This window comes from Eretmochelys imbricata, chromosome 21 (assembly GCF_965152235.1).
Source record: "Eretmochelys imbricata isolate rEreImb1 chromosome 21, rEreImb1.hap1, whole genome shotgun sequence".
NCBI classification, from domain to species: domain Eukaryota; kingdom Metazoa; phylum Chordata; order Testudines; family Cheloniidae; genus Eretmochelys; species Eretmochelys imbricata.
In genome coordinates this window covers 17,585,943-17,604,993 of record NC_135592.1, presented here as the reverse complement: position 1 = coordinate 17,604,993, position 19,051 = coordinate 17,585,943, and the positions used below count along the sequence as shown (strand labels likewise).

General features: G+C 58.9%; 1 protein-coding gene across 1 annotated transcript in view; it reads right to left on the bottom strand.

Annotated features, from left to right (window-relative positions):
* AMPD2 (adenosine monophosphate deaminase 2) overlaps positions 1-19,051 on the bottom strand; it is a 41,811-nt gene that overhangs the window by 9,189 nt on the left and 13,571 nt on the right. The window contains exons 2-15 of the mRNA XM_077839366.1: positions 17,934-18,064; positions 13,294-13,424; positions 12,378-12,446; positions 11,008-11,119; positions 6,608-6,794; positions 5,852-5,993; positions 4,820-4,909; positions 4,294-4,423; positions 3,734-3,928; positions 3,065-3,196; positions 2,095-2,258; positions 1,352-1,478; positions 803-966; positions 227-347 (exon numbers count right to left, since the gene is read on the bottom strand). Coding sequence (XP_077695492.1) covers positions 227-347; positions 803-966; positions 1,352-1,478; positions 2,095-2,258; positions 3,065-3,196; positions 3,734-3,928; positions 4,294-4,423; positions 4,820-4,909; positions 5,852-5,993; positions 6,608-6,794; positions 11,008-11,119; positions 12,378-12,446; positions 13,294-13,424; positions 17,934-18,064 — 1,895 coding nt within the window. The remainder of the gene's footprint in view (positions 1-226; positions 348-802; positions 967-1,351; positions 1,479-2,094; positions 2,259-3,064; positions 3,197-3,733; positions 3,929-4,293; positions 4,424-4,819; positions 4,910-5,851; positions 5,994-6,607; positions 6,795-11,007; positions 11,120-12,377; positions 12,447-13,293; positions 13,425-17,933; positions 18,065-19,051) is intronic.

Here is a 19,051-nt window from a genome sequence, read left to right as displayed (position 1 = left end):
GCATTTGTAACACCCTAACCTAGCTAAGTTCGCTTAACGTGCCCATCACCATGGTATCCAGGCTCCCCACCAGCCAAGGGCCTTCCCCAAGACCTGCCATGATGGAGATGCAGCCATCCGTACCGGTAACATCACAGCCCCCTGCCTGCCCGTCCCGTGCTCCACTGGTGTGTCAGGATAGCCGGTACCCAACAAGAGTCGACTGCATGGGTCTCTGGGTTCTTACCTTGCGGAGCAGCAGCCCGTGCGAGATGTTCTCCGACAGCATGAAGGCTGACACCAGGTGGTGGATCGGGCCCGCCTCCCCGCAGTGAGGGCGCAGTACAAAGGTGTGGAAGCCCCTCTTCCTGCAGAGAGGTTGCCAAAAGCAGGTCAGCGACCGGCCACTGCCTGTCGTGGGCACGGACCCATAGCACGTGAGCCAGGGAGCCACGGGGGGAGGGGATGCTGGGAACCGCCACCACCCAAATGCAACCCCCAGGAGCGGGCTCTCCTGGATAGGGAATCCCCAGACAGACCCTGCACTCTAGACAGCATCCCATACCCTGCTGTGAAATGCCCCAGCCACCAAGGGGCGCTCCATAGCCACGGGGGGTGTAACAGACAGCCTCCTGGCAGGACACGAACAGACGGATTAGTAATGTCCTCTACGGGTCCATGCAACCTGCCAGGAACCCCCACCCCAGTGCCGTGGGGATGGGCCAGGTGGGGAGAGAGGGCTCCCTCTACCTGCACAGATAACTCCTCCCCCGCTCGGGGGGCTCGCTCGGGGGGCTCACGCGGGATGGGGGGGGGCTCCTACCTGCGCAGGTGGTTCAGCACTGTCATGTTGGCATACATGTAATACAGGTAGTACGAGTAGGGCGGGTTGTCTTCCTCGACCCAGGCCCCGGGCAGCGGGCTGTCCTGGTTGAAGATGCGATGCTCCGGCTTGGATTCGTCGTCCACGCTGTCAAAGCCGTCCACCTGCCGTGGGGAGGGAGCGCGGGAAGCTGGACGAGGAGCGCCCGGCTCAGGGCAGGAGGACCTTCCCAGGGCAGGAGGACCTTCCCAGGGCACCCCCTGCTGGAGGCAGTGCTGCCCCCTCCCGGGTGACTACAGACCCCCATGCCCATCCCCCAGGCGAGCTGGCAGAAGAGGGACTGATGTGCCCAGGTCAGGGGCAGGGCACCACAGAAGCAGGAGTCTGATGGATCCCAGATCTGGCATGTTACCCTCCCCCAGAAGGCTCCTGCCACCCCACAGAAGCACTCCACTGTGCCACACACAGGGGCCTGCGCTGGACAGTCCCTGCCCCCCCCGCCCCCAGCCCAGTCCAACCCGGTCCCCAAGCCCTGCGGGCGGCACACACGTGCTCCAGGAAGAGGTGTAGCTCCGGGTGGCTGGCAGGATGGATGGTGGCTTCGAAGAGGGGCAGGAAAATATTCTCCAGCATCTCCTGGAAGTTGGCCAGCTGCTTCTTGGTGCGGTACACATCGCTAAGAGAGACAGAGAGGGGCCCCGCCGAGGGCAGGCTCAGACCGGGACGCCTCCCCAGCACGGCCAGCTTGCTCCCTGGGGCCGGATCCTGCTCTCGCTTACACCAGGCTAACGCCCCCAACTTCAATGGGGCTAGTCCTGATTTACACAGGGCAGGGCATCAGGCCACTAGCCCTGCTATCCCTGGGCTGGTGGGCGTAGGATTCTTCTAGATGCTGGAGCCTGATTCCTCTGCTCCCTGAAGAGACTCAGCTGTCAGTTCCCCCCCTTCCAGGCTCCCTCATCCTGCTGCCTCCCCCAGTCCCATCCCTCCCTTGGTTGGGTTCACCTAGCTCCTGGGCCCTGGAACCAGGCTTCCCAATGAGCCTGATGCCTGCTTGGGTGTGGAGATGCAGGATGGCTCCCCCTCCAGCGGGATCCCTTGCCGCTTGGGTCAGGACACTGCCCCACCAGGGAGCTCCTGGACTGTCCAGGTTTAGCCAAGCCCAGGCCCCAGAGCAGGGCTACCGGAATACAAAGAATCATTGTTGTCATCCTTGGCTGGAAGGGTCAGTCCCTGGCACAAAGCCCACGTGACCAGCCCTGCTGCCCTGGCCCCGCAGACTGACTACTCACAAGAGGCGCGGCACCTGCACCAGCCAGCGCACGTTGTTGGAGTGCACCTTGTGGCTCACGGCCCACTTGGCCAGCTTGTCCCACTCATCCCGCGACCTGCCGTAGACAGAGAGCCGCAGCTCCGCGTTCTGATACTTGCTCTCCTCCAGGTCGGACATCACCTCCTGCGGAGAGGGTCACAAGCACATTCGCCGTGGAAAGTGCCCTACCAGCCAGCGGGCTGGCTGGGAAACGCAAGCCTCGGCTCGTGAGACACACACGTGCGACACAGGGAGACACACATGCTCGTGCATGTCTCAGTTTGCAAAACAGCAATGCAAGTGAGAGTCTGGACTTGCAACGTGGATGTCTGCGCACTTTGCCTCCTGAATCAAAGGCACGCGTGTGCATGCTACAGTGATGTAAGACCCCCACATGCAGCTCATGAAACATGAGCTTCTTCCCCCAACCCCGCCCCCCCCCCCCCCAGGCCTCACTAGGGGAGACAGCCAGCCCCACATCGGGCGCATCCTATATGTCCCCCACCCTCCGTGCGCACACACGTTTTCACCCCCAGGAGGTTCTCGTCTCTGGATCCCCCACCCCCGCTCCCTCAAACAGTCCTTTAGCTCCATTTCCACCATGTGCTCCCCATCTCTATGCTGCTGTTTCCCAACACCCGGCCTGGCAAACTTGTCAACAAGACTGAGCATCCCGGACACTAAATCCACTCGCCATTCACCAGCGGGATCAAGCAAGAGACAGATTCGAACAGTGAGCCGGTGCCAGGGAAGGAGGCACCATTGCCAGGCTGCACTCGCCCTTGGTGACCCTGCCGCCATGACAGAATCGGCCTTTGGCTTCCTTCCCAGGCTGCCCGCTCATGGGGGCTGGCAGGCGAGTGGGACTGGTCTCCGCAGCAGGGTGGCAGAGGTGCCAGGGCCCGGGGCGATGCCCCTCCTGGGAGCACAGGCCCAGAGGCAGCTCTCACCTTGATGATGTGGGCGAAGTACTTCCCCGAGACCTGGTTGTCCGTCTTGATGAAGATCTCGCGCAGGATGGACTCCCCGATGGGGTTGTACTTGGTGTTGAACTTGTCAAAGCGGTGGAAGGTGTTACGGTCCTGCCGCCGGGCAGAGGGACACATCAGCGCACAAGCAGCCATGTGAGGAGCACACACAGACCCAGCCCAGTGATCCAACTGCCCCTCCCTGGCTCCCACCAGAGCAAGTCTGCAGAGACCCATCCTCTTAGTGCCCATCCCATGGCAGGGGCGAGCATCCCCTGCCTCCAGCGCCTTCTCCCCCAGACCTAACATCTTCTCCTCCCAAGGGGCCCCGGCTGCCCAGGTCTCACGGAGGATCCATCATTCAGCTCAGCAAAGGCCACAGGGCTGGAGCATCCCCTTGCCTCAGCTGCAGGACATCCCTGCAGGCCAGTGCTGGGACAGCTGGCCTGAGCAGGCACTGGGCGCGGGAGCCCCAGCTCAAGAGTCGGGTCCCTTGGGGAGCACAGTGGGGCAGGTTCTACCCAGAATGGGTTTGCTTTCCTGTGCTGCACCTTCTCCTGGCATCCCAGGTGGGAGCCACAATCCTGCCCAGAGCAAGGAGGCCGTCCTCAGAGGGCAGCAGAGCCAGAGCACCTCCCAAGGGCAACGTACCGCATGGACATCCAGCGTGTCCACGCTGAGGTCGTAGGCTGTGAGGTTCATGGTCTCGAAGACCTCCTTCAGGGTCTGCTCCTTGCCCTTCTCCACGTGCACGATCTCATCCAGGTGCTTCTTCATGGTGCGCTTTATGAAGCGCAGCAGGTGCTTCTGGTTCATGCAGGACGAGGCGTGGATGTGCGTGTCCACCTGCGTGGAGGGAGGGACACACGTGACTGAGGCCTCCCACCAGCACGGGCAGGGAGCAGGAGCCCTTGACCACTAGGCTGGAAGCCAAGCCAAGGTCAGCAGGACCGGAAAGCCGTCTCCGCCTGGTGGGTCTCAGTCCCGGTGGGGAGGTGCTTATGGCCTCTGCACAGCAGAGAGGACTGGCACCGACTTGGTCATGGACGCTGATGCAGGCGGTCCCTGCAACCTAGCAGTGCTGCTGCCCCAGCCCAGGGGACAGAGACCTCCCTCCCAAGGGCGGTCAGTCCAGCGAGGAATTTGCTTGGCTACATGGGATGATGCCTCGGGGCAGACAGGGTCGGGGTGAGCTCCGGCCCTGATGGTACCTTGCGGATGTTGTAGAAGTCCCGGTGGGGAACCTTCTTCTGAGCCGCCAGCTCCTTCATCTCGTTGAGCAGGACGTGCATCTGGAACTTGGAGCTCAGGTACTGCAGCCGCCGGTAGCAGAAGGATTTTCTAGACAAGCGAACAGGTGACGGATCTGGGGTCTCTGTTCACAACCCCCTGGGCCTAAACCCCCTTCACTGCAGGGCAGCAGTTTCCTAGTGGGTAGAGCACTGGACTAGAACCCAGAAGCCCTGGGTTTGATCCCTGGCTCTGCCACTCTGTGGCCTTGGTGTTATTAACTGCAACTCTTGGGCTGGAGTCTGAAGAGGGGGCATCCGGTACCGCCTGCAGCCTGAGGCTGGACCGGTCCCGTTCACACACGAGGCGGCCCTCAGTTCAGCTCTGTAGCTGTAACGGTGCAGCAGCCAGCCCGACAGAGGGGCCAGCCAGCTTCATGGGTGGGAGCAGCTGCCTAAGCCGTGCAGCCCTAGGGGAACGGGCAGGGAGGGAAACTGCTCTGCTTACATGGGGCCATTGATGATCAGAGCCATCAAGACATTCATGTCGGCTATGAACTCCTGCAGGTTGGGGTACGGCAGGTCCAGTTCCGTGCTCCTGCGGGAGAAGACAGCACAGGGCCGGCCACACCGACATGTCAAGCACAGTCATGGGGACAGGGAAAGGGAGCAGCCAGGGCAGGGAACCCAGCTGGCATGTGGGAGACCCAAGGTCAAGTCCCTGCTCCAGGAACTATTTACAAGGTGGCCAAGCTCCAAAGGAGAGGCAGAGAAATCCCCACCCAGAGTACCCCATAGCCCTGTGGCTAGGGCACTGCCCTACCATTCAGCTCTTTCCCAAGGGCAGGGGAGTTAATCCAGTACCCAGGCCTCATTCACACGGGTTGTTTCCAACTGCCTCCCCAAACCCTCAAGCCACTTCAAGTGGCAGTGTTATCTGTCACCTCCCCTCCCCGCCCGCACTGGGTCGTGTTGCCAGGGGCTGTTAAGCAGCGGCTACACCCACCCCAGAGGCGGCTACCCTTAGATTCTAAGGGACGTGACAGTTCACAGGGCTCCCTGGGATCTTTCGATGCAATGTAATAAAAAACCTCCCATGAATAATATTATTCCTCCCGGGAGAGGCAGTGGCCACTCAGTGCTTAGAGCCCAGGCTGGGACCAGGGACTGGGCTCTGTCCCTGGTTCTCTGGGCGACCTGAAGAAAGCCAGCCAGCCAGGCTTGCAGAAGTGGGGCGAATGAGAGGAAGAAACCCCAAAGGGATGGCAAGGGGAGGCCACCCTGCTGGCCCCAGGCTAGCCCCAGGAAGGCACCCAGATGCGAAAGGGGCGTTGCACATGCCATGCAATGCAATGCCTGGGAGAGCCTGCGGGGAAGAGGCAGGACTGGGCCCACGGGCAGGGCTCCATTCCACGTGCCCCAGAGAGGCTGCCTCTCCTTTCAGACCCGCCAGGCCTTGCTTCTCGCCGTGCCGGGCACCCGGGTTACACCTGGGTTCATGCCCCGGACGCCCTCCCACCTGCGCTTCCCCCTCCCTCACCTGTCCACAACATCCCGCTTGGTGTAGACATGGATCACGCTGCCGACCATCCTGAGGCCGAAGCCCAGGTCAGGCGGCATGGCCTCGGGGAGGCAGGTCTCGTAGGGGTGCTGGTCTGTGAATGGGGGGTGCACAGGAGCATCTGCAAACAGGAGCAGCAGCGCAGGGAGCGTTCATACTGGGTTGGGGTCTGGACAGCCCCTAGCGCTAGCCTGGGACCAGGTCCCTCGTGGCACCCCAGGGCAAGGCACAGGAATCTTCGGCAAAGGCGGGGGGAGCCTGAGAGCAGGCCTCCCCAGTCCAGATACGTCTCTCGCCTGCTCAGTGCCGCGCCCTCCCCCCGGGACTCCCTCCATCTTGCAATCCAGACTTTTGCCCCTTCCCCCCCACCAGGGACGCTCCTCCCTCAGGGGCCCCCCATCTGACCCCCCCCCTTTTAATTAACAGGGGCAGGGGGAGCATGACCAGGATGCAAGTGCCAGCAGGTGGTGAAGGGGCGGGTTACCCAGTGAGCTGAGAGATGTTGGCTGGGAAGGGGTGTAGGGGGGCTGGGAAAGCCCAACTAGCTCAACCCCCCCCCCATTCCTGGGCAGGATTGTTCTAAGGGATGAGGTTTCTTCCCTTCCCCCCCATCCCCCCAGGAGTCCATTCTGCAGCCCACCCTCTCCCAGCCATCCATCACGCTCCCACCCTGGGGCACCTCAGGGTTTACCCTGCCGCTCGTTGCTCCCCTGCCCCCCGCAGCCCTGGTCTCACCTGCAGCCACGGGGGTCTCCGGGGTCTCCTCATAGACCCGGGTCTCCAGTGGTTTCCCAGAGAGCTCCTCCAGGAAGCGGGCGGTGGTCTTGCAGAAGCTCTGCAGGGAGAGCCCCATGTACTTCTCCCGGATGAACAGTGCCTTCACCACGCTCTTGGCTGCATCCAGCAGGTCTGTGAAGGGCACCTGGAGGGCGAACAGGAGACACGGGCTCTAACCAGGGTCAGGCCCACGGCTTGGAACCAACCTGGGCAGGTTTCCATGGATGAACATGCTCCATTCCCAACACTGAGGTCTGGGAGGATCCATCCTATGGGGTATGCTGGAAGATGTAAATGCCAGTGCTTTAAGGGGTTAGGATAGGGCCTGGGTTTTACCCATGGGGAGGAGGGAAAATCTTGCTCACATGTAAAGGGTTAAAAAATGATCAGCAGGTTTGGGATCTGGAAGCAGGTTTTCTTCAGTAATATCCTGCAGCAGTAAGTTCCGCAGGATAACAATACACGGTGGATTTAAAATAATAATAGTTTTAACTTAGTAAGAGTTTCATCCTTTTTAAATGTTACCTTTTAATTCCACTGATCTCTCTCTCTCACCCCCCCCCCCCACACACACACAAACGTCCTTGTCAAGGATTGAAGATCTACCAGACCCAGCTGGTCACCTCTTCATTTCCTATCTTAGGGTTTTCCTCGGCCACCCTAGATAGAAGCCATCACCCTCCCTATTGCAGGAGCTGTGCTAGAATACGGTGCCTCGCCCTGCCTGGGTCCCTTCCTTGGATGCTGGTGCTGAGCCAGTCTGGGAGGATGTACAGGGGGCTGTGGCCTGAAGATGAACTCTCTGCTACAGGCCTCAGCCAAGGAGAGCGGAGGGGGCTAAGGATCTCCCAGAGGGGGGATTTGGGGACAGAGAGAAGGGAGGGTGCATCCCCACATCCCAGCTCCAATCACCATCTACCCCTCTCCTGTAGCAGGGAAGCCTGCTGGAGGCGTAAGACCAAGGCCTGCCTGGCCCAGCTGACATCCGTCCCAGCTCCAGGCCAGCAGCAAGTGGGAGAGACACATGCGGGGGGGCTCTCCTCCCCTCCCCCAAGATGCCTCTCCGCTCCTCGTGTCAGTGCAGCCTCCTGGGCACACACGCCCACTCCGTCTCTGCTGCACGTGAGGATCTGTGCACAGCCACATCCTCTCGAGCGTGTAACACACCCACGCAAAGGGAAACGCTGCCACTGCATCTACCGATGGCTGAGGACCATCTGGACGAGCACCAGGAATCTTGTGAATGAGCAGGAAGGCACGTGGCTGAGGCTGCAACGGCGACGCTGCCTTGGCAGTTTAACGTCCCCATTGTGGATGCGTGTGCAAGTGAGCGATCGCCCACGCAGAGAGCGTACACGGGACAGAGGCGCCGCCGGGTGCCGGGCGATCGCCCACGCAGAGAGCGTACACGGGACAGAGGCGCCGCCGGGTGCCGGGCGATCGCCCACGCAGAGAGCGTACACGGGACAGAGGCGCCGCCGGGTGCCGGGCGATCGCCCACGCAGAGAGCGTACACGGGACAGAGGCGCCGCCGGGCGATCGCCCACGCAGAGAGCGTACACGGGACAGAGGCGCCGCCGGGCGATCGCCCACGCAGAGAGCGTACACGGGACAGAGGCGCCGCCGGGCGATCGCCCACGCAGAGAGCGTACACGGGACAGAGGCGCCGCCGGGCGATCGCCCACGCAGAGAGCGTACACGGGACAGAGGCGCCGCCGGGCGATCGCCCACGCAGAGAGCGTACACGGGACAGAGGCGCCGCCGGGCGATCGCCCACGCAGAGAGCGTACACGGGACAGAGGCGCCGCCGGGCGATCGCCCACGCAGAGAGCGTACACGGGACAGAGGCGCCGCCGGGCGATCGCCCACGCAGAGAGCGTACACGGGACAGAGGCGCCGCCGGGCGATCGCCCACGCAGAGAGCGTACACGGGACAGAGGCGCCGCCGGGCGATCGCCCACGCAGAGAGCGTACACGGGACAGACGCGGCGCCGGGCGATCGCCCACGCAGAGGCTGTATATGTTATAGATGTGCTAGGAGATGTGCTGTCCCCTGTGGCTTTGCAGACTCTCCCCGGATGCTGTAACTTCCTATCTGCTGTCCTTTTCAGCTCTTTCTGCCTGGCACGTTCAGAGGCAGATAGAGCCCACAGCCAACAAGCCAAAGGTGATGGGAGACAAGGAATTAGAGGATCAGGAAGAGAAAGAAGAACCATGCAGAGCTGGAGGACGCTGAGTAGTGGAGGGATTGAACTGGCTGGAGAAATCATAGTACATTGCTCTTTTCTACCCACGCATCATAACGTGCTTTACCAGCATCGGTACGTTTAGCCTCGCAGGGGAGGAGAGGAAAAAGGGCTAGAGAAAGGCCAAGGCAATAGGCCCACTAGCCGTTTCACTTCCTGGAGCGTACCACTGCAGTGTCTCTTAGGGTCCACCTACACAGTAAGCAGCGAGTCTCAGAGGTCAGGTTTACAGGCTCGGGTCCACGGGGCTCACGCTACAGTGGTAAAACTAGCTGCGTAGACATTCAGGCTGGCACTCAGGCTCTGAAACCCACCCCGCTCCCTAGGCTTCAGAGCCCAAATCTCTAAACAGCTGCTTTAGGGCCATAGCGTGGGCCCAGCAAGCTCTGCGAAGCAGGGCTCTGACTGGCTGGCATGGGCTGCTGCTCGCCATGTAAACGCACCCTAAGACGACAGGGCTGCACGGCACGGCGAGCTCCTGATGACATGAGCGTTCCCATCACTGCTCGCACCACGGGAGCGGAATTCCTAGTGTCCACACGTGCATATGCATGGACACACACAGGATCGAATCCAAAACTCACGGAAATCAAAGGCTCCCAGGTCCAGATCCTCAAATATATTTAGGCATCTGATTCCCACTGGGGAGTTACCTAAATGCCTCTGCAGATCTGGGACCCTCCTGACTCCAGTGGGTGTTAGAACAGGCTCACAGTGGGCTGAGTTTCTAGAGACATTGTCCAGATGGAAATCATGGGCCAGATCCTGAGCTGGTGGTCAGTCAGTGGAGCGACACCAATTTCCGCCAGCGGAGAAGCTGGCCCCTTGTATTTTAAAACTTCCTCTTGCTCCTAACCATACTTTATAGAGGATTCAAGCGTCACCTGCTTACTTACATTTGCTATCAGATTTCTCTTTGCATTTCCTTCCCTAGATCAGTCAGTTTTGCTCTCGGATCTTCAGGGGTCGTAGGCAGGTTCTCTGTCCTGCCTGCACAAATAACCCCCGACCTTTTAAATACGGAACACATCCAATCTAGAGCAGGTTTGGTAAAAGCCATTACAGCGGGGGCCAGGTCCCTTTCCGCAATACTAACGGGCTAATAAAGGAGCAGTGGGTTCTCCCAGCCATGTGACGAAAGCACCTGGCACCGGACAGGTCAGAACTCCTTAGCCAGATCACGCTGCTGCACAGCGATACGCTGCGGAAGGGAAGACGCTCGGCCGATGAGTCCCCATTGCTATTTCAGCACGGAGAACTGTGCTGGGAACTACTTCTAGATGTCACCTAGAACCAGTGAGACAGGGAGAGAGAAGAATGGGCCACATCCTCAACTGATGTAAACTAGCATCACTCTGTGGATTCCAATGGGACTGTGCCAATTGACTCCAGCTGGGGAGTGGTGACCCTGAATGGGGTTCAAGGGGATCCCACGAGGATCTCACTGGACTCTGATGGTTCTGGAGAGGGGAAGGCCAGCCCCTGGCTCGGGTACTCAGGGGCAGGTGTGCTGCCCGTCACCCAAGACGAGGGGATTTGGGGACAGATGCTGTGGCCCAGTCCTCGAGACCAGGTGCAGCGAGGTGCCCGGTGACATGAAGGTGAAGGCGTCACTGCGGCATGGGCTGGCATACCAGCATGGCCTGCGCCAGCGGGATTAGAGCGAACAGCGCAGCGAGGACATGGTGGTGTGGGCTAGCCGCCCCTACAAGCCCACCAGAGACTCGGGGGATGTATTTGGGTTGCTGGCCCGTGTCAGGATCTGTGTTTTCAGATCTTCACTGTTATTGTTACCCGCGCTAGATCACAGGTGTGGTCAGACCTTTGCCTGCAGCACAGATATACCTCAGAGAGGGGAGAGGGACTGGTGGGCTCAGGGAGACCAGAGAATGCAACACAGGGGGTGCCAGTTCCAATCCCACCCCAAGTCCGGTTAGCCAGCCAATGCCTGTGACAAGGAGCCTTTCCCCTCTAGGGGGCACTGGCTCTGATCCAGCCCCAAGACAGAGGGGAGTGGCTGGCTCCTGGGGTCTTTGAGAGAGAGGACGGGTAACCCAAGTAACCCTTAGTTCCCACTCCCCCCAGGCAGCCCCTTGTGCCAGGCAAACTCACCCCACACGTCTCTTCCCCGGAGATGGTGACCCTCTGGAACTCCCGCTCCAGCAACGCATCCCGCTCCTTGGGGAGATGATCCACCAGGTCCTCGTTCTGCTCCTTGTACAGCCTGGGGGAGGGAGGGGGGAAAAGATGGGTCGGGGGCAACGGCGGGTGTCTGGCCCTGGCCACGCCTCTGCTCCCCATCACTTGCACACAGGCCCGTGGAGCTATCCAGAGACAGACACACGGCACATGGGGATGTGCAACATGGACTCGGCCCCCACCGCGGGGGGACAGCTGGGGTAAGCGCAGGGCAGGGGGAGCTCCCCTGGGATCTCAGCAGCCACACAGCAGCAGAGGTGCGACCACTGTTACCCAGTACCCGATTCTCAGCTCAGCCACGCTGTGCACTAGGGGGTGGTACTCAGCTAGAGAGAGAAGCCAATGCCCAGATGGGTGCCATCTCCCGGGCAGCAGCCTGTAGCAAAGATGGCACTCAAGAGGGTCCCATTCACCGGGCATCGGGACTCAGCTTGGCTGCTGGAGGTTGGGTTCCTGGGAACCTGGTTCTGGACTGAGCCCCTGCCCCATGCAGCTCAGCCCAGGAACGCACGAGCAACGAGGGGGACAGAAACAAACCGCGACAGAGACAAGAGGCAGCACTGGCCCCATCCGCAGCATCTGGAAGCAAAGGCAGGTGGGAAGGGAGCTCAGAGTGAGGGCGAGTGCCCGGCGGGACGAGTGATCCGGCCAGCACCAGCTCTCCAGCCCGGCCTCCCTGAGGCGGGCACCTTCCCCAAAGGGCACAGGAGCAAAACCCACCCCACTGCACCAGCGGGCCTGGCTGCTGCTAGAGCTATGGGATCACAAGCTTCCATCACAGGGATGCCAGGTCTGCCTGCCTTCCCCACCCTAGGGGAAGCGCCCTCCTTAGCCACTGTCCAGAGGGGACACCCACCCTTCCCCCTTCTCCTCCAGAAGGGGAAGCCAGCTCACACCTCTTCTCCCCTAGCTGGGCCCCTTCTTCCCCACCCTAGAGAGAGCACCCTGCTTAGCAGCTCCCCAGAAGGATATGCATGGCCCCATCCCTTCCTCTTCCGTTCCCCCACCCACGCCGAGCTACCTGCAGAGCCCCCAGTACACACCATCACTCAGGAATGGGAGGGGGTGCAGGAAAGCCCCCAGGTTGGCCCCTTTGGCACCAGCTGAGCAGTTACTGCAGGAGGGACCGGAGCGCCCGGAGCTCATTTGTGATATCCCGCACCATCCTGGTGGGTCCCCGAGAGGATGCTGCTCCCAGGCCGGGCTGGGATCGGGTGAGCCGCACCCAGGGTGCTCCCAGCTCACCCCACATCCCTGGCCGAGGGGAAAAGCCAGACACTCACTGTAAGTCAGCGGCACTGTCAATTTTCAGGAAGTCCTGTTTGGCTCTGAGTAAAATGTCGGGTTCTAGTCTGAGGACAAACGGGAAGCAGAGGCAGAGCCAGGGGCGGACGGATGGACGGACAGAGACAGACAGGGAGGAGAGAGGAAGAAAGAAAACACGGGTGTTAATGCAGAAACCAACACCAGGCACCACAGACGCAACCAAGTGAAACTCACCGGGATGGGGAAGGGGACCCCAGAGTGAAGAGACCCAAAAGAGCCCGGGGTGCCTGGGAGACCAGAGAAGGACCAGGGCTGGGGGACTCAGGAGACCCATAGCAACCCTAGAGCCCAGCCCCTCCTCCCCCAAACTCAACCCAGCTCTGCTCTTTGGGGCGCTGGCAATCCTGAGGCCTGAGCGAGGTGGGAGAGACAGAGCCTGCTCTGCCTGACGGACGGGGTGGGGGCAGCATGTTCAGCTATTCCCCTAGCGGGGACCCCAAGGAAGCCCAGGATGCTTCCGGCTGCACAAACTCCAGGCAGGATAGGGCAGCCTGGCACTGCCAGCCCTGCACAAGCACCCGCTCCAGCCAGAGGCTCACCCTGCTCCTCGATTGCCCGTCAGCTGCCCTGCTGGCCTCCATGACAGCAGACCTGGCCTGAAGACCAAGCAGGTGGGTCTACGAACAATCCTGAGGGACCTGGGCGTGTGTGAGTGCTCCTGGCTGGGGTGCAGTGAGTTTCTCAGGCCTCTGACCAGCACAGCTCAGAGCTGGCCCTGGAAGGGACCCTCCCACCTTGTCTAGTCCCAGCTCCCTGGTGGAGCCTGGTGGAGTATCCATGATACTCCCTCTGCTCTGCCCCAAGCAGGGCCCAATGGGGTCAGGACCTAGAGAGACGTGGGGAGATGGGGACAGAGAGGGGGAATCGCCTTACTTCACGTCCTGGCTGATCTGCCGCTCCAGCCGCTGGCGCCTCTCCTCCAACTGCTCAATGGGGCTGTCCTCGGGGAACTCGTAGGGGGCACTGCGCATGTCGCTCTCCACCAGCGAGCGGGAGAACAGCTCCTGGGGGCAAAGCAGCACAGGACAAGCCATGAAGGGAGCTGCCAGTGCAGCCTTCCAGTCATCCCCGCCTGGTGCACCGTGGCCGATCGCTGGCTTGCAGCAGTGTGACGAATTCCTCCCATCCTCAGCTGGCGCAGGGAAGCTGCCGGAGGCTTCCCAGGGGACACCAGATTTCCCAGCAGCAGGGAAGTCATGCCCCGAGGCGCGAGAGGTGAGTCCGCAAAAGGGGTGGAAAAGGAAACAGATGAGCAAGCAGAGATTGCCTGGCTCAGGGCAATGGGAACCAGCCACAGGAGAGTAGCTCAAAGCCAGGGAAGGCCAGCACTGACTGGTAGCCTCCGTGCAGGTGCCGGCGAGTGAATGTCCATCTGTTGGCGGAAGGGCACAGGTAGCATGGCCCGCGCGGGGCCCTCGACCCCAAGAAGTGGCCTCTCTGGAGTGGGGAAGCACGGAGGAAGCCACCAACTGCTGCTGCCCCTTCAGAGCCCAGGGCTGCCAATCCAGCGGGGGTCACAGGCTGGCACTCAACCTGCTCAGGACGCTTGTTCAAAGCAGAGTGGAGTCAGTGTGGTTTGCCTGGGAGGCTCAATATGGAGGGGACAGGGCTGGGGCAGGGCCTCTCAGCATTCCCCTCCTCTTCCCCCACGTGCTGCCTGCCCAGCCCCGTTGCCTTCAGGATCCAGGCTCCTGACAGGATTGTTGATCCCTCTCAACTGGATGATGATAAATCTTCCCCCGGGGGTCAGCGTGTTACCGATCCCCATGGACGTGCCTCAGCAGATTCTCGGCCCAGCATCGGGACCTGGCCGTGCGAGGGAACATGGTCAACGATGGATGCCACGAGAGCGCTCGCTTAGGGACGCTTCTCCCCACTGAGAGAGGTGCCCTGAGTGGAGAGAAAGCAGCTCCAGGCTGAGTGGGGCCTGCTCTGCAGGGATGTCCCTGGTGCCTCAGAAATGCTTTGGGGCGGGGAGGTGCTGGGCTCCCCAAGACATACTGGGCCTCATCCAGAAAGGAGATGGGGAGATATTGGCTGGAGCACTCGAGAGGCTCTTCTCTGAGCCCAGGCACAAAGGCCGATCATTTCCGTTGACGCGTAAGGTCTCCAAGGACTCATCAAAGACCAGCGCAGCGTCCAAGCTGGAGCAATCCTCAGGCTCGCCAGCCAGGAGCCTGCAGGGCCGGAGCTGCTGCCTTCCCTTGCTCCCTTACTGCTCTCTTCCCTGCAGGTGCTAGCACCAGAGCCCCTCAGTCCCAGCAACAGCCACAGAGGCCAGCAGCCCCGCAGTTTGCAAATGTCCCCCAAAGAGCCCCAGGTCTGACTCTCCTTCTAAACAGCCAGCTGACGTCTGCCTGCACTGGCTCCACTCGGGAGGAGCGCCATCCCACACTCCGCCACCGCTTCCCAGAAGCCACTGGGGTCAAGGCGAATGTTTTGGCCGAGCCAGCATGGGGCAAGAGGGCTCCCTGACGTGCCCGAGGGGCTCGTACCAAACAGTCCTGACAGGAATCATAGAATATCAGGGTTGGAAGGGACCTCAGGAGGTCATCTAGTCCAACCCCCTGCTCAAAAGCAGGACCCACCTCCAATTAAATCATCCCAGCCAGGGCTTTGTCAAGCCTGACCTTAAAAACTTCTAAGGAAGGAGATTCCGCCACCTCCCTAGGTAACCCATTCCAGTGTTTCACCACCCTCCTGGTGAAAAAGTTTTTCCTAATATCCAACCTAAACCTCCCCCACTGCAACTTGAGACCACCACTGAGAATAGTCTAGAACCATCCTCTCTGGAACTACCTCTCAGGTAGTTGAAAGCAGCTATCAAATCCCCCCTCATTCTTCTCTTCTGCAGACTAAACAATCCCAGCTCCCTCAGCCTCTCCTCATAACTCATGTGTTCCAGACCCCTAATCATTTTTGTTGCCCTTCGCTGGTCTCTCTCCAATTTATCCACATCCTTCTTGTAGCGTGGGGCCCAAAACTGGACACAGTACTCCAGATGAGGCCTCACCAATGTCGAATAGAGGGGGACGATCACGTCCCTCGATCTGCTCGCTATGCCCCTACTTATACATCCCAAAATGCCATTGGCCTTCTTGGCAACAAGGGCACACTGCTGGCTCATATCCAGCTTCTCGTCCACTGTCACCCCTAGGTCCTTTTCCGCAGAACTGCTGCCTAGCCATTCGGTCCCTAGTCTGTAGCTGTGCATTGGGTTCTTCCGTCCTAAGTGCAGGACCCTGCACTTATCCTTATTGAACCTCATCAGATTTCTTTTGGCCCAGTCCTCCAATTTGTCTAGGTCCCTCTGTATCCTATCCCTGCCCTCCAGCGTATCTACCACTCCTCCCAGTTTAGTATCATCCGCAAATTTGCTGAGAGTGCAATCCACACCATCCTCCAGATCATTTATGAAGATATTGAACAAAACCGGCCCCAGGACCGACCCCTGGGGCACTCCACTTGACACCAGCTGCCAACTAGACATGGAGCCATTGATCACTACCCGTTGAGCCCGACAATCTAGCCAACTTTCTACCCACCTTATGGTGCATTCATCCAGCCCATACTTCTTTAACTTGCTGACAAGAATACTGTGGGAGACCGTGTCAAAAGCTTTGCTAAAGTCAAGAAACAATACATCCACTGCTTTCCCTTCATCCACAGAACCAGTAATCTCATCATAGAAGGCGATTAGATTAGTCAGGCATGACCTTCCCTTGGTGAATCCATGCTGACTGTTCCTGATCACTTTCCTCTCATGTAAGTGCTTCAGGATTGATTCTTTGAGGACCTGCTCCATGATTTTTCCAGGGACTGAGGTGAGGCTGACTGGCCTGTAGTTCCCAGGATCCTCCTTCTTCCCTTTTTTAAAGATTGGCACTACATTAGCCTTTTTCCAGTCATTGGGGACTTCCCCCGTTCGCCACGAGTTTTCAAAGATAATGGCCAATGGCTCTGCAATCACAGCCACCAGTTCCTTTAGCACTCTCGGATGCAGCTCGTCCGGCCCCATGGACTTGTGCACGTCCAGTTTTTCTAAATAGTCCCTAACCACCTCTTTCTCCACAGAGGGCTGGCCATCTATTCCCCATGTTGTGATGCCCAGCACAGCAGTCTGGGAGCTGACCTTGTTCGTGGAGACAGAGGCAAAAAAAGCACTGAGTACATTAGCTTTTTCCACATCCTCCGTCACTAGGTTGCCTCCCTCATTCATTAAGGGGCCCACACTTTCCTTGGCTTTCTTCTTGTTGCCAACATACCTGAAGAAACCCTTCTTGTTACTCTTAACATCTCTCGCTAGCTGCAGCTCCAGGTGCGATTTGGCCCTCCTAATTTCATTCCTACATGCCCGAGCAATATTTTTATACTCTTCCCTGGTCATATGTCCAACCTTCCACTTCTTGTAAGCTTCTTTTTTATGCTTAAGATCCGCTAGGATTTCACCGTTAAGCCAAGCTGGTCGCCTGCCATATTTACTATTCTTTCTACACATCGGGATGGTTTGTCCCTGTAACCTCAACAGGGATTCCTTGAAATACAGCCAGCTCTCCTGGACTCCTTTCCCCTTCACGTTAGCCCCCCAGGGGATCCTACCCATCCGTTCCCTGAGGGAGTCGAAGTCTGCTTTCCTGAAGTCCAGGGTCCGTATCCTGCTGCTTACCTTTCTTCCCTGTGTCAGGATCCTGAACTCAACCAACTCATGGTCACTGCCTCCCAGATTCCCATTCACTTTTGTTTCCCCTACTAATTCTTCCTGGTTTGTGAGCAGCAGGTCAAGGAAAGCTCCCCCCCAGTTGGCTCCTCTAGCACTTGCACCAGGAAATTGTCCCCTACGCTTTCCAAAAACTTCCTGGATTGTCTATGCACCGCAGTATTGCTCTCCCAGCAGATATCAGGAAAATTAAAGTCACCCATGAGAATCAGGGCATGCGATCTAGTAGCTTCCGCGAGCTGCCGGAAAAAAGCCTCATCCACCTCATCCCCCTGGTCCGGTGGTCTATAGCAGACTCCCACCACTACATCACTCCTATTGCTCACACTTCTAAACTTAATCCAGATGGGCAGAAATGTCCCAATAGCTCGTGGCTGCTGAGGAGTCACCCACACTTCTGAAAACCTGATCCATCAGGCTGAGCCCTGGCAACTCAATGCACTGAGACCCTGGGAGACAGAGGCTGATGGAAAGTGGGCTCCTGCTCATTCCACTGATTTGGGGAGCCCTCCCTGGCTTTTCTTTAAGGGGACTACAAATGGGAGGCAGTGGGATGGAAGGGAAGAGAAGGAACACAAAAAGATGATGGATGGAGGTGTATAGGGATGGATAGATAGATAGGCCTGTAGAATAGGGTGGAATGGATGGCTGGGCCTGGAGACTGGGGTGGGGTGGGTGACAGAGGGTAGATGAATGGATAAGTGTGCATGGGATGGGAGAGAGAGAGATGCATGGGATGGGATGCGTAAATAGATGGGGGGTTGCATGAGATGGAACAGGAAGGACAGACAGCTACCTCAGCGATTTCCTTGTACTTGCCATCCATGGAGGTGCGCAGGTCGACAGGGAAGTGCTTCAGGCAATGCAGAGTCCCTGGCAGGGAGTGGGCAGACTGCAGCGCTCGAGGCCCCAGCCCACCATGGATCTCTGTGGAAACACAGTTCAGACCAGTCAGCCAGGGAAGGGAGAGTGTGGGCTTCACGGCCCAGCGAGCAGCAGACGCCAGCCACACAAAGGGGCAGACTTTGGTCAGAGTTAAAAAAAAAAAAGGGTGGAGTGGGGTGGGGTGGAGGAAAAATACACTTAACAATGGGGGGGAAAAGCACCGACCGCGGAGTTAGCACAGTGCAGATCAGCGAGGAGGGTCTCTGTGTCTGTAACGCGCCTGCCACAGAGGGGTCCCAGCCGCAGCTCCTAAGCACTACTGTAATAATAGATAAACGATAGTGCTACAATCCTGCCTGGCTCCCCTAGGTCCTTTGCCTGCTGTCACTGCAATCTGTCGGTGTAAAGTAGGGTTCCCTACCCATCACCGTGGCATCTGGGCACCTTCCACATCAAATCAACAGCACCAACAAAGCCCCTAGCAGATGCCATGGAGTCTCTGGCACGCCTCCCTATTTTGGGGTAACAGCTCGGCTGGAGTAAGGATGGGATTTTATTTCTTTGTTTCACGGTTTGGTTTTGTTTCTTTGCTGGGGTGGATGGGGGAGGGGAGGAGGCATCTGGGTCAATGTGGGGCAATAACAATGGTACTACCCTTCACTTCCTTAGCTTTTTCAGGCCTCAATGCACTTCACAGCCACACAGAGGGTGAGAAAGAGAGAGAGGGAGGTGTCATCCTCATTTTACAGCTCGGGAAACTGAGGCACGGAGTGACTTGCTCCAGATCATGGCAGCAAAGGAGAACCCAGGAGGCCTGATTCCTAGTACCTCACTCTGACCTCCCGCATGAGGCAGCAATTCAGACATCTAAAGCATCCAGGCTGAGGTGTGTGAGTGAGCAACAAAGCACCCAGAAATATCTCAGTACATGCTGTCCCCGGCCCCGTTGTCAGAGGAGCCGGTGCTTTTCCTAAAGCTGTTCCTTTCCCTCAGCAGTAAACTGCAGGACGGCTCCAGGGCACTGGATAG